Raw genomic sequence first — 17,624 nt, forward strand, 5'->3', positions numbered from 1 at the left:
CCTGCGTGACGGGAGATGTCTCCCGTGAATGTCCTTGAATGTGTGTGTGTTTATATATCGGGAGACATCTCCCGTCACGCAGGGTGCAGTCGCGCCTCCACAGATCTCCAGTATCAGCTCTTGATACTGGTAATGGCTCAAAAGGGCCACCACTTACGGGCTATTCATGCCCGTGCCACCTTTTGGGTGGCTTAATCTTCATCAATCAATCAATCAATCTGTTCATATATGTTAGAATGTGTGTGTATGTCTGCTGAAGATCGTATAGTTTTGTCTATGTCTGTCAGCCTAGTTCCCGTGGTCCCAGGAACCCTTTTGGTGGCCTAATTATTCACCTGAATTTACCTACCCTCCCCTCTAGTGGCCTCGACGAGAACAGGAAGCCGTCGGCTTGTCAAAGCTTCCCCGACATTATTCCTGGTGACATTTTCTAACTCTTTGCTTCTGGATATGAAGTTAGACTTATCATTAAGGTAGAGTGGAAGCCTACGACATACGTGTTACCATATATGGGGTTACTACTAATATATAAAGACCTCTTGGGTAGGCCCAGCCCGATTACGGGCTCACCATAGCCCGTGCTACATGGACATTTCGTTCTGAGTAGTTATATTTAAAACAACAACAGCCCCGCCCCAGCTGGTTAAATGATAGTCTCTTTATCCTTGAATCTGAATTTATTTAGTACACATCAGGCTGCCTGAGAGAGAGAGAGAGAGAGAGAGAGAGAGAGAGAGAGAGAGAGAGAGAGAGAGAGAGAGAGAGAGAGAGAGAGAGAGAGAGAGAGAGAGAGAGAGACAGAGACAGAGAGAGAGAGAGAGAGAGAGACAGAGAGAGAGAGAGAGAGAGAGAGAGAGAGAGACAGAGAGAGAGAGAGACAGAGAGAGAGAGAGAGAGAGAGAGAGAGAGAGAGAGAGAGAGAGAGAGAGAGAGAGAGAGAGAGAGAGAGAGAGAGAGAGAGAGAGAGAGAGACAGAGAGAGAGAGAGAGACAGAGACAGAGACAGACAGAGAGAGAGAGAGAGAGAGAGAGAGAGAGAGAGAGAGAGAGAGAGAGAGAGAGAGAGAGAGAGAGAGAGAGAGAGGAATCAACGGAAACCACCAAGCCATTACGACTATATAGCACTGGGAAGGGGTCAGGATAAGGATTTGGGATGGGACGGGGGAAAGGAATGGTGCCCAACCACTTGTGGACGGTCTCGGGGGATTGAACGCCGACCTGCACGAAGCGAGACCGTCGCTCTATCGTCCAGTCCACGAAAGACAGCGTTAAAATATATTTTGTAATATAAATGTGTGGTTATGTGGGCGAGAGAGGGTGTGGCATAGGTTTTTTTTAGTTTATTATCTACCAACATATACACATTTTCTCCTGACCTCCATAGGCAGGAGGTCAGGGTCTATGCCCCCTGTTACCTAGCAGTAAAATAGGTACCTGGGTGTTAGTCAGCTGTCACGGGCTGCTTCCTGGGGGTGGAGGCCTGGTCGAGGGCCGGGCCGCGGGTACACTAAAGCCCCGAAATCATCTCAAGATAACCTCAAGGCAGTGTTGAAGAGCTGTTAGAGAACCTATTGTGCAGTAGACCAGACCACACACTAGATAGTGAAGGGACGACGACGTTTCGGTCCGTCCTGGACCACAATCGACTCGAGAATGGTCCAGGACGGACCGAAACGTCGTCGTCCCTTCACCTTCTAGTGTGTGATTTGCTCAATATATTTCAGCCACGTTAATGTGACTCCTCGCCAACGATTGATTTGATTGATGAAGATTAAGCCACCCAAAAGGTGGCACGGGCATGAATAGCCCGTAAGTGGTGGCCCTTTTGAGCCATTACCAGTATCAATAGATGATACTGGAGATCTGTGGAGGTGCGACTGCACCCTGCGTGACAGGAGATGTCTCCCGTGACTGCTAACAGATGATTGATAAAGATTAAGCCACCCAAAAGGTGGCACGGGCATGAATAGCTCGTAAGTGGTGGCCCTTTTGAGCCATTACCAGTATCAAGAGCTGATACTGGAGATCTGTGGAGGTGCGACTGCACCCTGCGTGACGGGAGATGTCTCCCGTGGAAATGAAATTGATTGATTGATTGATGAAGATTAAGCCACCCAAGAGGTGGCACGGGCATGAATAGCCCGTAAGTGGTGGCCTCGCCTGCATATTGTGCAGGAGGTTATTGGGCACACAACCCACCTTACCTTGAGGTTACCTTGAGGTGCTTCCGGGGCTTAGCGTCCCCGCGGCCCGGTCGTCGACCAGGCCTCCTGGTTGCCGGACTGATCAACCAGGCTGTTGGAGGCGGCTGCTCGCAGGTGGGTGGAGGTGGTGTAGCCACCAGCTGGTGGGTGTCTCCTGGTCCACTACCACCTGCACCAGATGGCTTAAGCTGGCCTCTCCCATGATTTGTGGTGACAGGAAGCATGTGTGTGTGTGTGTGTGTGTGTGTGTGTGTGTGTGTGTGTGTGTGTGTGTGTGTACTCACCTAGTTGCACTTACCTAGTTGTGCTTGCGGGGTTTGAGCTCTGGCTCTTTGGTCCCGCCTCTCAACTGTCAATCAACTGGTGTACAGGTTCCTGAGCCTACTGGGCTCTTATCATATCTACACTTGAAATTGTGTATGGAGTCAGCCTCCACCACATCACTGCCTAATGCATTCCATTTGTCAACCACTCTGACACTAAAAAAGTTCTTTCTAATATCTCTGTGGCTCATTTGGGCATTCAGTTTCCACCTGTGTCCCCTAGTGCGTGTGCCCCTTGTGTTAAACAGCCTGTCTTTATCAACCCTGTCGATTCCCTTGAGGATCTTGAATGTGGTGATCATGTCCCCCCTAACTCTTCTGTCTTCCAACGAAGTGAGGTTTAATTCCCGTAGTCTCTCCTCGTAGCTCATACCTCTCAGCTCGGGTGTGTGTGTGTGTGTGTGTGTGTGTGTGTGTGTGTGTGTGTGTGTGTGTGTGTGTGTGTGTGTGTGTGTGTGTGTGTGTGTGTGTGTGTGTGTGTGTGTGTGTGTGTGTGTACTCACCTAGTTGTACTTACCTAGTTGTGCTTGCGGGGTTTGAGCTCTGGCTCTTTGGTCCCGCCTCTCAACTGTCAATCAACAGGTGTACAGGTTCCTGAGCCTACTGGGCTCTATCATATCTACACTTGAAACTGTGTATGGAGTCAGCCTCCATCACTGCCTAATGCATTCCATTTTGTGTGTGTGTGTGTGTGTGTGTGTGTGTGTGTGTGTGTGTGTGTGTGTGTGTGTGTGTGTGTGTGTGTGTGTGTGTGTGTGTGTGTGTGTGTGTGTGCGTGCTCTATGCTTCAGCCTTGAATCTAAATTAGTCCTCCCAAGATGGAACTGCCAACCCTCTGCAGAATGCAACCCACTATAGTTGCCCAAGTCCCGGATACCTATTTACTGGTGGGTGGAAACAGGATATACAGGAAAAGAAGCTTGCCCCCCCTTCATTTCTGTCCCGGCCGGGATTGAACCCGGGATCCCCGAGTGTGAGCCGAGAACGAAGCCCACTGTACTACACCCGTCTCCTTGGCCCTTATGTCTGGCGCGCAATATCAACAATATCAATATCACTCTCTCTAGACATTAATGTCTTGACACTGTTTTGCAGTGTCAAGTCTCCGTGGTGTAGTGGTAAGACACTCGCCTGGCGTTCCGCGAGCGCTATGTCATGGGTTCGTATCCTGGCCGGGGAGGATTTACTGGGCGCAATTCCTTAACTGTAGCCCCTGTTTTACACAAGTCGAGCCTGGCCTCGGGCCGGGCTTGGGGAGTAGAAGAACTCCCAGAACCTCATCAACCTCATCAACCAGGCAGACTAGGAGTCACAATAACGGGGCTGAAGTATGTTGACCAGACCACACACTTGAAGGTGAAGGGACGACGACGTTTCAGTCCGTCCTGGACCAGTCGATTGTGAGAATGGTCCAGGACGGACCGAAACATCGTCGTCCCTTCACCTTCTAGTGTGTGGTCTGGTCGGCTTAATCTTCATCAATCAATGAGTGACAATGTCAAATTCGAGGAGTGGCGTTCCAACACTCACTCAAGACGCTACAGCCTCGCTACAGAGCAGACAGCTGAGATAACCTTATACCAGTTCTGTACCGGAGGCCTCGTCTCATCTGTCACCACAGGTTACCTTGAGGTTACCTTGAGGTGCTTCCGGGGCTTAGCGTCCCCGCGGTCCGGTCGTTACATTTCCAAACATCCGACTGCTGTAACCATTATAATATTAAATAAACATCAACAAGCACTATACTCTTTGAATATCGCCCAAAATCTGTCTGTTAGATTAAGGACCTCTGCCCGAAACGCTGCGCGTACTAGTGGCTTTACAAGATTGTAAATACTATGATATGTATTCTCACAAACCCAATGTACCTTCTTGTATATAAATAAATAAATAAAACCGTATACGTTACACACTGAAAAGGCGAGAGTTCAAGTATGTTTATTGAGACAAGAAAGAAATACATCTCAAAGGGATAGAGTAGCTTAGGGTATTTCTACCCACCTTGAAAAAATGCGAGAGCCTCTGGCGGAACATGGCGCCCGTACCCAGGGTGGCCCCGGTGGCCGGCGGTTCCGGGGACATGTGAAAACACACACTCGCCCGACGCAGATTTGATGAGGACAAAGGTAACTTTGTCCTTTGTAGCGGCGTTACCTTAGGAGGAAGACACTCAGTAGGCGAGGAAACTTGTTTTGTGTCCTGCTGTGGAGCAGAGTCCTCAAGTTCACTCTATTAACTGCCCTTTATCCGTCGGTGACCGCCTGTCAATCTCATTGACTTGAGAATGGTCCAGGACGGACTGAAACGTCGTCGTCCCTTCACCTTCTAGTGTGTGGTCTGGTCAACATATCTCTTTGATTTCCCCAGAGTCAAACTAAATGGACTCCTTGTTCAACCTTGACGACGAGCAGACTTGTGGACGTCCTGTCGCCTGGGAGCCGCCGGATCGCGTTCTGTTTTCGCGATTTTGGATTTGATACTGCCATTTGGCATCCCTATTTAACGGTCCGGGTTGTACGACGCCTGGCGCACAAACCCTGTGCCTTGGGTCACAATCTTAACACAATCCCGTGTTAACCTTAACACAATCCCGTGACCCTATGCCTTGGGTCACAGGATTGTTGATAGATTTTGAACGTTTTCTGGCTGGTTTTCCCGGCGGGGTGACGGTGTTCGGCGCCGGATTGGCTGAGAGATGCCGGGAGTTGGAGGGCTCCTTGTGGGCCCTCAGTTGTGGTGGGCTCCTGGTGGGCCCTCAGCCGTGGTGGGCTCCTAGTGGGCCCTCAGCCGTGGTGGGCTCCTAGTGGGCCCTCAGCCGTGGTGGGCTCCTAGTGGGCCCTCAGCCGTGGTGGGCTCCTAGTGGGCTCTCAGCCGTGGTGGGCAGCTGGCTTCTGCTCTGCCGGGGGGCACTGAATGACTTTTGCGTCTTAGCTGGGGGCCGAGTTTTTGGTTTTGCTCCCCAGTGTTCTCTGTGTGGACCGAGCCGGTGCTTGTCAGCCTGAGGGACTCCTGGAGCTCCCCAATCATCTGACTGGGCGTTTCTTTGACGCGAGGCATGTTGGTGTCTGGTGATACGCGACATTAGGTTTTGCGATTAACACTTTACGGCAGCCCGTCCTCCAAACAAAGACCCAACAGTGATTCCATGCTCCTGCCAAACCCCTTAGCTGTTTATGAATGAAAAGCGGTTTACACACGACTCAACTGATGACGTTCGAACACTTCCGGAACAAGTGCTTCACTGACGACTGGTGTTCGAACCACAACGCTGTAAATGCTTCACCCACGTACTACAAATACAAATAATCGCCAACAGAACCTAACCCTAACCTATGCCTATATGTGTACAATATGCTAATATATTATAATATTAATTTATATTTGAGAAAATTCCCATATTGAATGAACAGCATGTAAAAATTTATGAATGCGTCTGTGTGGGTCGACCGCTGTATGGAATGGACTCGAGTCGAGGACGGGTACGCCGGAGCGCATCCGATCCCACGATCATCGTTGCCCCTTAATTTACATTAACAAGTAAATCTATACAAACACACCATACAAATAAAGGGACCCAGTCAATGGAACTCGCTCCCTGACGAATTACAAAATTATCCAACCTCTGCCTTATTCAAAAGTAAACGAAAAAGTACCTAATTTCATCCTCATAGTTTCATATGTCCGAAACGCTAGGCATGTTAATGGCTTTACAAGAATGTAAAAAACTATCAATTCCATTCACCATGGGCTGTACGGGTCTTTTAAAAATGCCAATATTATGTAATGTCACACACCCATTATACCTTCTTGTGAATAATTTATTGAGTATTATTATTATTAAGCGATTGCCCCTGTGCTGTAGCTGCCCCTAACCCCACAACAACAACAATGTCTCCCCTCAGAGCATGACCATCCCCGTCAACATCAGAGTGACAGACGATAACGACAACGCTCCCGTCTTCCTCAACAGCCCCTACTATGTCAATGTGTCAGAGGTGAGTGTCAAGTTGGGTCACTGTGGCCTGTGTCAGAGGTGAGTGTCAAGTTGGGTCACTGTGGCCTGTTGTGTCAGAGGTGAGTGCCAAGTTGGGTCACTGTGGCCTGATGTGTCAGAGGTGAGTGTCAAGTTGGGTCACTGTGGCCTGTTGTGTCAGAGGAGAGTGTCAAGTTGGGTCACTGTGGCCTGTTGTGTCAGAGGTGAGTGTCAAGTTGGGTCACTGTGGCCTGATGTGTCAGAGGTGAGTGTCAAGTTGGGTCACTGTGGCCTGATGTGTCAGAGGTGAGTGCCAAGTTGGGTCACTGTGGCCTGATGTGTCAGAGGTGAGTGTCAAGTTGGGTCACTGTGGCCTGATGTGTCAGAGGTGAGTGTCAAGTTGGGTCACTGTGGCCTGATGTGTCAGAGGTGAGTGTCAAGTTGGGTCACTGTGACCTGTTGTGTCAGAGGTGAGTGTCAAGTTGGGTCACTGTGACCTGTTGTGTCAGAGGTGAGTGTCAAGTTGGGTCACTGTGGCCTGTTGTGTCAGAGGTGAGTGCCAAGTTGGGTCACTGTGGCCTGATGTGTCACAGGTGAGTGTCAAGTTGGGTCACTGTGGCCTGATGTGTCAGAGGTGAGTGTCAAGTTGGGTCACTGTGACCTGTTGTGTCAGAGGTGAGTGTCAAGTTGGGTCACTGTGACCTGTTGTGTCAGAGGTGAGTGTCAAGTTGGGTCACTGTGGCCTGTTGTGTCAGAGGTGAGTGCCAAGTTGGGTCACTGTGGCCTGATGTGTCACAGGTGAGTGTCAAGTTGGGTCACTGTGGCCTGATGTGTCAGAGGTGAGTGTCAAGTTGGGTCACTGTGGCCTGATGTGTCAGAGGTGAGTGTCAAGTTGGGTCACTGTGGCCTGATGTGTCAGAGGTGAGTGTCAAGTTGGGTCACTGTGACCTGTTGTGTCAGAGGTGAGTGTCAAGTTGGGTCACTGTGGCCTGTTGTGTCAGAGGTGAGTGCCAAGTTGGGTCACTGTGGCCTGATGTGTCACAGGTGAGTGTCAAGTTGGGTCACTGTGGCCTGATGTGTCAGAGGTAAGTGTCAAGTTGGGTCACTGTGGCCTGTTGTGTCAGAGGTGAGTGCCAAGTTGGGTCACTGTGGCCTGATGTGTCACAGGTGAGTGTCAAGTTGGGTCACTGTGGCCTGATGTGTCAGAGGTGAGTGTCAAGTTGGGTCACTGTGGCCTGTTGTGTCAGAGGTGAGTGTCAAGTTGGGTCACTGTGGCCTGTTGTGTCACAGGTGAGTGTCAAGTTGGGTCACTGTGGCCTGTTGTGTCAGAGGTGAGTGTCAAGTTGGGTCACTGTGGCCTGATGTGTCAGAGGTGAGTGTCAAGTTGGGTCACTGTGGCCTGTTGTGTCAGGTGTCAAGTTGGGTCACTGTGGCCTGATGTGTCAGAGGTGAGTGTCAAGTTGGGTCACTGTGGCCTGTTGTGTCACAGGTGAGTGTCAAGTTTGGTCACTGTGGCCTGTTGTGTCACAGGTGAGTGTTAAGTTGGGTCACTGTGACCTGTTGTGTCAGAGGTGAGTGTCAAGTTGGGTCACTGTGACCTGTTGTGTCATGGGTGAGTGTCAAGTTGGCACACTGTGGCCTGTTGTGTCACAGGTGAGTGTCAAGTTGGGTCACTGTGGCCTGTTGTGTCACAGGTGAGTGTCAAGTTGGGTCACTGTGACCTGTTGTGTCAGAGGTGAGTGTCAAGTTGGGTCACTGTGGCCTGTTGTGTCAGAGGTGAGTGCCAAGTTGGGTCACTGTGGCCTGATGTGTCACAGGTGAGTGTCAAGTTGGGTCACTGTGGCCTGTTGAGTCAGAGGTGAGTGCCAAGTTGGGTCACTGTGGCCTGATGTGTCACAGGTGAGTGTCAAGTTGGGTCACTGTGACCTGTTGTGTCAGAGGTGAGTGTCAAGTTGGGTCACTGTGGCCTGATGTGTCAAGTTGGGTCACTGTGGCCTGATGTGTCAAGTTGGGTCACTGTGGCCTGTTGTGTCACAGGTGAGTGTCATGTTGGGTCACTGTGGCCTGTTGTGTCACAGGTGAGTGTCAAGTTGGGTCACTGTGGCCTGATGTGTCAGAGGTGAGTGTCAAGTTGGGTCACTGTGGCCTGATGTGTCAAGTTGGGTCACTGTGACCTGTTGTGTCAGAGGTGAGTGTCAAGTTGGGTCACTGTGGCCTGTTGTGTCATAGGTGAGTGTCAAGTTGGGTCCCTGTGGCCAGATGTGTCAGAGGTGAGTGTCAAGTTGGGTCGCTGTAGCCTGATGTGTCACAGGTCTGTCTTGTGGAGTCATACTGGTGAAATACTCCAGAGGTGAGTGTCAAGATAGGTCATTGGCCAGATGGTTCTGAGGTCTCCAGCCTTGCATTGGTGTTTATTACTATAAGTGGAATGAGAGACGTCATCTCAAATCTTAATTGTAGGTTTACCCAATGTTACAATAATTACACAAGAACGAGAATGCTAAACTGTGGATAAGAACTAGGGGAAGACAGGGGAGGATAAAGGAGAGATGCTTTACCCAAACAAGCAACTGCCTAAAGATTAAATAACCCCTGGCTCACAAATGGCATACAGTACTTAAAGCAATTAATTGAGTCGTGTGGTCATGCGACTTGGAAAAGGTCCAGGATGGATCGAAGCGTCATGGCTTCACCGTCTTCTAAGTTGTGGTTAGTTCATCAGTACAGCAAATAATTTAGTGCAATTGTTTATATTGAATATAATCCAAAATACCAATTATCCTGTGAGATGGGGATATTAGATGAACTTATTGCTAGCCCTTGATATATAATCTGTCATCCTTCATATAGAAACAGGTAGCAGCAAATTGCTTTGTATTAAAGCTTATTAATATTAAAAAATCATTCATTGTCACAAGAATTTTGCTTCTTCCAGTACCACTCGCTGTGGTGGTATAGGGAACCATCAGTATACTGTACAGTATAAGCTTTGCAAAGGGAGTACAAATGTTCAGTTTTAGTTTTACAATAAAGATAACATTACACACGTGTTGGAACTCATGTCATGTTCACAGCAGCTTCAGTGTAGCTGTGGGATCCTTGTGAGGGCAGCAGTACTCCAGGTTGCAATTCTTTTACCATGTCGTGGTTCAGTTGACTAAGGCGCGTCTGGGATCATCCCGGGCGTAGTTTAGACCCCTCATCACGGCCCTTGTGAATCTGTTCATTTGATATCATTCTATTGTGATTTCTATGTGAATCGTGTCATGCTGTTACAGGCAATGATTTAACAAAATTTGTTATACAATAACAAAGTGTGTTTTTGTTTATAATAATTAGAATATCAAGAGAGAGTTAATATAAAGGGATAAAGAATGTATGTTAATTAAGGTGTGTGTTCCCAGGTAACAGTGGTTGGAACAGTGATTGTTGGGGACATCGTGGCCAAGGATGAAGACCAACAGGGACCCTTCTCCACTGTACAGTACTCCATCAAGCCTGGTCCATACTCTGTAAGTCAGCCACATTTCTTTACTCTTCACTAGTTTAGTTTTCTTACTCTATTATGAAGCCTATACTAAACAATAAAATCACAAGTCTGTGATGTATCTATAAGGAACTATTGAGGCCATATTTTAACCCACATCCCCGGCACACACTGTCTGGGGTGTCCAAGGTTGGACTCCCCCTGGCACACACACACACACACACACACTGAGGTGTCCAAGGTTGGACTCCCCCTGGCACACACACACACTGTCTGAAGTGTCCAAGGTTGGACTTCCCCTGGCACACACACACACTGTCTGAAGTGTCCAAGGTTGGACTTCCCCTGGCACACACACACACTGTCTGAAGTGTCCAAGGTTGGACTCCCCCGGCACACACACTGCCTGGGGTGTCCAAGGTTGGACTCCCCCGGCACACACACTGCCTGGGGTGTCCAAGGTTGGACTCCCCCAGCACACACACTGCCTGGGGTGTCCAAGGTTGGACTCCCCCGGCACACACACTGTCTGAAGTGTCCAAGGTTGGACTCCCCCGGCACACACACTGTCTGAAGTGTCCAAGGTTGGACTCCCCCGGCACACACACTGCCTGGGGTGTCCGAGGTTGGACTTCCCTGCTGCCACTTTTGTAGATTGGAACTATCTTAGCCTTTTCCCACATATCTTTTAAGTCTCCAACCACAGGACCATAGAACCTGTACACAGGACCATAGAACCTGTACACAGAACCATAGAACCTGTACACAGGACCATAGAACCTGTACACAGGACCATAGAACCTGTACACAGGACCTGCAGGCCCAAAGAGCCGAAGCTCAAACCCTCGCAAGCACAACTAGGCCAGTACAGGGATGCCTGAAAACCAGTTAAAACCGAAATGCATTGCGTAATAGTGGCTTTAGGCATTGTATGTACTAGCTCTATCTATATATCAATCCATTAATGTAACATCACTTGTATGTATGTACCTTACCTGAATAAACATATTTATTTATTTATTATTTATTTAAAGTAGAATGCTGAGCTCAGGTGCACCTTATCTCAGCACCCATCCCGGTCGGTCGGCCGGTCGGCCGAGCGGACAGCACGCTGGACTTGTGATCCTGTGGTCCTGGGTTCGATCCCAGGCGCCGGCGAGAAACAATGGGCAGAGTTTCTTTCACCCTATGCCCCTGTTACCTAGCAGTAAAATAGGAACCTGGGTGTTAGTCAGCTGTCACGGGCTGCTTCCTGGGGGTGGAGGCCTGGTCGAGGACCGGGCCGCGGGGACACTAAAAAGCCCCGAAATCATCTCAAGATAACCTCAAGATAACCCATGGTGAAACGCCATCTGGGCCAACTACTTTGTCTCTAGATACCTCTCTATGTATACCCCCTCTCTGGAATTATTATGTCTGGTTCTCTGAAGAGTTCATTTTGCACAAACACATTTTGGAATTATTTGTTTAATGTTTCACACATTTCCTTTTCATTTTCCATGAATCCTTTCCCATTTTCTAGCTCTGAATATTATCATTTACCTGCAATTTGCTTTTAATGAATTTACAGAATAGGTCTGGTTCTGTTTACAACATGAATTGATTTACTGTTATTGTTTTCGAGTAAACCATGAAAATGTGGTGTGGGTAACTGGCAGAAGTAAACATCAAAACTCTACGATGTTTTGATGTTTACTTCTGCCGTTAAATTATCTAAACACATTTTTTAGAAAACCACGATGTGTTCATTTTACAAGATTGTGCACTGTGAGATGATGAATTATTTCCTCATCTAGGATTCATAAGCTTGCAGATATGAGGTTAGATTGATTGCTCGGAAATTTTCTGCTAAACCTTTTCTCTTATTCTTAAACATGTGGGTGTCATTTGCATATTTCCAATCTAGGGGAAACTTTCCTTGGTCTAGAGACTTTGGATAGCAGTTTTAGTGGCATTTACAGCTCCAGTAGGTAGGGGATTCAATGAGTTTATTACCCTTTACCCTACTTTATTACCCTTTACCCTACTTATTGTATTTTAACCCCTAATTTGCACCACTATATAAAAGTGCTACACCAAGGTGTGTATAACTTAAAATACTTAACAAATCAAATGGGGGGGAAATGCACTTATGTCATTTAGAACACAGTTGTGTTCAAGAAATTGCAGACAGTGATTGAAGGGAAGTAGGGGTTATGTTCATAATTTGTATGAGAACCATATGTGCAGTACTATAGTATTCTGTTTAGTAAATTACCTGGATGAAGGTACTGTGCCGTCATCCAGGTGTAGCAGAAAATTTGCAGTCATGGTAAATTGTCACTTTACCCATATTTATATACTGGTACATACTTTACTAGTCATAAGCCAAATGAGATATATACAAGAGTTGTTACATTCTTGTAGAGCCACTAGTACGCGTAGCGTTTCGGGCAAGTCCTTAATCCTATGGTCCCTGGAATACGATCCCCTGCCGCGAAGAATCGTTTTTTCATCCAAGTACACATTTTACTGTTGCGTTAAACAGAGGCTACAGTTAAGGAATTGCGCCCAGTAAATCCTCCCCCGGCCAGGATACGAACCCATGACATAGCGCTCGCGGAACGCCAGGCGAGTGTCTTACCACTACACCACGGAGACTGCTAGTCTCCGTGGCTAGAAATGAGGAATTTCCATTTCAAATATCATTACTCAATAAAATAGTTGTTTTGTATGAGTTAATTTATGATTTAAAAATGTGCAATTAGTGCTATAATTGAAGACTTCGTAACATTTTTGGCCAAACCACACACTAAAAATTAAAGAGATGACAATGTTTTGTCGTTCGTCACACTACCGACTTGATAATGGTCCAGGACGGACCGAAACGTCATCATCTCTTCAATTTCTAGTGTGTGGTTTGGTCAACATTTTTCAGCCACGTTATTGTGACTCTTCATCTGCATTTGGTAACATTTACCGTACCTGGTTGCAGGACATGTTTACGTTTGAGTCCCCCCTGAGTGGGTCGCTGGTGCTGCGGAAGCCGCTCGACTACGAGAGCCTCCCAGTGTTCAACATCACCATTGTTGCTCAGGTAGGCCTATTATAGGTTCATGATAATATTATAGTCTTATTTTTTAATGCTAAATGTAAACAGTTTCTGCCAGTTATGGGATTTTATATTTTGCTGGAGGTGATAAATATAATTAAACTTCAATTGTGCGGTGATACAGTGCTTCAAACTCTCACTGTATCTTGTGCTACCCAGTCCCCTAATATATGTGCCTAAACCATGCAACTTCACCATTGTAATCATTGCTATCAACTTATATTATGGTTATGTTGAACACAAATTTTACTACAATGTACCTATTAATAATCTTCAAATTATGCTACAATGTACCTTACACTGTACCTTTACAATGTACCTGTTCATATTCTTCAAATTTTGCTACAACTTTTACCTACTGAAATTTATCTATCAGATTAAGGACCTGCTCAAAACGCTATGCGTGTTAGTGGCTTTGCAAGAATGTAAAATCATCAATGCTATGTACTCTCATAAACCCAAATGTACCTTCTTGTATATATATAAATAAATAGATAAATTAATCAAAATAATTGGGATCATTTTAGATTCAATTGTTTTTCTTAAGTAATGTAAAGTATAAGAATAAAAAGTTATTTGTAATAAGTTTTGAAAGCACAAAATGATAATTCCGTGCCTAAAGACATCCCAGGGTCCCAGTTGTACCCCACATAGTAATTACCCAAGTGTAGTTACAGGATGAGAGCTACGCTCGTGGTGTCCCGTCTTCCCAGCACTCTTTGTCATGTAACGCTTTGAAGCTACTGACGGTCTTGGCCTCCACCACCTTCTCACTTAACTTGTTCCAACCGTCTACCACTTTGTTTGCGTAATGTAACATCAATTTAGTGAGTGTACTGTGAGTGAGTTGAGTACTGTGAGGTACTTTGTAAACACTATTAAATAATTTGACATTGTCCTTGAAGTGAGTAATAATTGGGTACCCCTCAGGACCAGGCAGCGTCAGCACAGAGCAGCAGCACGGTGCTGACAGTACAGGTGCAGGATGCTGACGACCAGAACCCCGCCTTCACCAGAGACCACTACATGGCCGTCATCCCAGATAATCCCATCAAGGTCAGTAGAAACCATGTACTGTACCTGTCTCGCATTACCAATCATATCTTTAACATAGCATTATGTATGATTAACCTAAGTGATTATTTTGCAGTGCACCATTAAGCTTTTATGTAAATTTTTTGTCCTCTAAATGTAGACATTATTAACAAGTGCCTAATTGGTGGCGCAGGGTGCCAAGGTGGAAGTTCAGCCAGAGACGGTACAGGCACTGGACCGAGACGAGGGAATTATGGCATCTGTCTTTTATTCCTTCAGTAGAGGTCAGTGCGGCTGTTTTATATTTTGTTTGTATCCACCTGTGTGTTGTACAGGCGGAGAGTTTTGTTCATATAATGTTCATATAATGTGAACATATGTTCCTCCTTTTCCAGTAGTAGTTGTGCATTCAACATCCTCCAGTCCAATCAGTATGGTTTCAACCGAGATTAGATATGTAGTCATGATCAGACATTGGGTCAAATCCTCTCGGCCACTAAATCTGTTTACATTAGTGTAGATTACACTCTTTCACTCATCTTGACCTTTACATTCCATAACATCACGTTTTTAACTTCCCATCATTTCTTCATGGTGTCTGATGTTCCCACACCTGCCTCCACACTGAATTTGATGGCTGAATATGTATATCGATATCTAAAAAATTTAAATGTCAAAAATCATTATTTTATTTCCCACCAAATTATATTCCTCTCCAGTAAATGTAAATGAATGATTTTTTCCTTTCTAATCTTATTCTTAATTATCCCAAGGCAGCAATAAATATGGGAACAGTGAGATGGGGACATGTAGTGTAGGGCAACAAAATGGGTCCAAACACTTGGGGTTGACCGGGGAGCCGGTCGGCCGAGCGGACAGCACGCTGGACTTGTGATCCTGTGGTCCTGGGTTCGATTCCAGGCGCCGGCGAGAAACATTGGGCAGAGTTTCTTTCACCCTATGCCCCTGTTACCTAGCAGTAAAATAGGTACCTGGTTGTTAGTCAGCTGTCACGGGCTGCTTCCTGGGGGTGGAGGCCTGGTCGAGGACCGGGCCGCGGGGACACTAAAAAGCCCCGAAATCATCTCAAGATAACCTCAAGATAAGGTTGACGGTCTCGCTGCCTGCAGGTTGGTGTTTAATCCCCGACCGTCCAAATGGTTGGGCACCATATCTCAAATCCTTTACCTGATCCCCTTTAGTCATAATGGCTTGATCCTTTCCCATGATAATTCCCTCCCCCCCCCCCTTATGTGTGGTACCCTACCCTATAACCCTGGAGGTGCTCTCCCTCCCAATGTCCTGGGCTGAAGAGATAATGCTCAAGAAGTATCATTCTCAAAATGGTGATCATAGTAAAATGTATTATTTTTCTGGGTACAGAGGAGGCTGAAGCAGCATGGTTTAGCATCGAGCCAAGCACTGGTGAGGTGACCTTGGCCGAGGACCTTCCTGACGACAAGCTGAACCAGCCTACGACGCTCGTTGTCAGGGTGGGTTGCCAACACTTCTAGTACTGTATTACCGTCACTTTTACTACGGGCTCACCATAGCCCGTGCTACCTGGAACTTTTTCTTCCAGGTAGCGAATCTTCAACAACAACCGTCACTTCATTTGCTTCTTACAAAGTATTCTCAATAGGTTTATCAAAGGCTGTTTGTTATTTCAAGCTAAATGTATGTGAAGTAGGCCTATACGGTACCATGTTTATTATATTTTACTGCATATTATCATTATACTGTTATCTCATTATATAGACCCATGTTTTTAAATCGTCACATTTTCATGACCTAAATTTGTAGCTGCTTGCTGTTTTTTTTTATAAATAACGCTTTTACCTCTACTCTCTAAGGCAACTCAAGTAGACAATCCTGATCGCTATGCCTTGACGACCATCACATTGTCAAGACGGGGTTACTACTCCACCCAACTGCAGTTCATCCAGCGTGATTACGTAGCAACAGTCCTCGAGAGCTTACCCAGACACTCTCTCATCGCTCCTACAATGATCAACAAAAATATTGATAAGGTATATAATGTTACAGTACTTGCTATAGCTTAGTATTTTATCATGGCAACTCATTCCAGATAATGATGTCAAAACATTTACTGTTATGTATGCTTTTTCTTTTATTATGCACCCCATAACCATCCTTTGAGCAGTAGTGAACCTCTCGACCATTCTGTGAGTAATAGTGTACCCCACCATATACACAACGAAACTATGATGTTGCTACAACGTTCGAACAAGTTCTAACACCTCCTAACCACTTATAACAACCAATATAGCAAGTTGTAACAACGTTCTAATACGTCATAAACACGTTAAGCCAAGATGTAACAACTTTATTACAAGTTGTAACAAGCAGAAAATAGGGACTGTTATGGTTTGTGTTTCCAGGGACCCCATATGTAGTAGTAGTTTACCCCCCATACTCATCATGTGAGTGGTTACACTTGTTTGATAGTTATCTTACCTTGCTGTTATCTAGCGATGATTTTGGGGCTCAACGTCCCCGCCGCCCGGTCCTCAACCAGGCTGTTGGACGTGGCTGCTCGCAACCTGACGTATGAATCACAGCCTGGTTGATCAGATCACCACCACCTCACTTAACTTGTTCCAACCATCTACCACTCTGTGAAAGTGAATTTTCTTATATTTCTTCGGCATCTTTGTTTAGTTAGTTTCAATCTATGACCTCTTGTTCTTGAAGTTCCAGGTCTCGGGAAATCTTCCCTATCGATTTTATCAATTCCTGTTACTATTTTGTATGTAGTAATCATATCACCTCTTTTTCTTCCGTCTTCTAGTTTTGGCATATTTAGTGCCTCTAACCTCTCCTCGTAGCTCTTGCCCTTCAGTTCTGGGAGCCACTTAGTAGCATGTCTTTGCACCTTTTCCAGTTTATTGATGTGATACTCAAGATATGGGCACCACACAACCGCTGCATATTCTAGCTTTAGCCTAACAAAAGTCGTGAACAATTTCTTTAGTATATCGCCATCCATGTATTTAAAAGCAATTCTGAAGTTAGAAAGTGTGTCATAGGCTCCTTGCACAACGTTCTTTATGTGGTCCTCAGGGGATAGTTTTCTATCTAGAACCACCCCTAGATCTCTTTCTTTATCAGAATTCTTTAAAGATTTCTCACATAATTTATACGTTGTGGGGTCTATGTTCTTCTATTCCACATTCCATAACATGGCATTTATTCACATTAAATTCCATTTGCCAAGTGCTGCTCCATATACTTATTTTGTCCAGGTCTTCTTGAAGGGCATGACAATCATCTAAGTTTCTTATCCTTCCTATTATCTAAGCATCATCAGCAAACATGTTCATATTATTCTGTATACCAACTGGTAGATCATTTATGTAGACAATGAACATCACTGGTGCAAGAACTGAACCCTGTGGTACTCCACTTGTGACATTTCTCCAGTCCGATACATTGCCTCTGATTACTGCCCTCATTTTTCTATCAGTCAGAAAATCTTTCATCCATGTTAG

At 46.0% G+C, this 17,624-nt stretch overlaps 1 protein-coding gene across 1 annotated transcript in view; it reads left to right on the top strand.

The window, feature by feature from the left end:
• Positions 1-17,624, top strand: part of LOC123772866 (protocadherin beta-7) — a 189,547-nt gene that overhangs the window by 141,164 nt on the left and 30,759 nt on the right. The window contains exons 6-12 of the mRNA XM_045766224.2: positions 6,429-6,521; positions 9,904-10,011; positions 12,961-13,062; positions 14,008-14,133; positions 14,306-14,396; positions 15,496-15,605; positions 15,966-16,142. Of these exons, the coding sequence (XP_045622180.2) occupies positions 6,429-6,521; positions 9,904-10,011; positions 12,961-13,062; positions 14,008-14,133; positions 14,306-14,396; positions 15,496-15,605; positions 15,966-16,142 (807 nt within the window). The remainder of the gene's footprint in view (positions 1-6,428; positions 6,522-9,903; positions 10,012-12,960; positions 13,063-14,007; positions 14,134-14,305; positions 14,397-15,495; positions 15,606-15,965; positions 16,143-17,624) is intronic.

The sequence above is a fragment of the Procambarus clarkii genome, chromosome 12 (assembly GCF_040958095.1).
Source record: "Procambarus clarkii isolate CNS0578487 chromosome 12, FALCON_Pclarkii_2.0, whole genome shotgun sequence".
Lineage (NCBI taxonomy): Eukaryota > Metazoa > Arthropoda > Malacostraca > Decapoda > Cambaridae > Procambarus > Procambarus clarkii.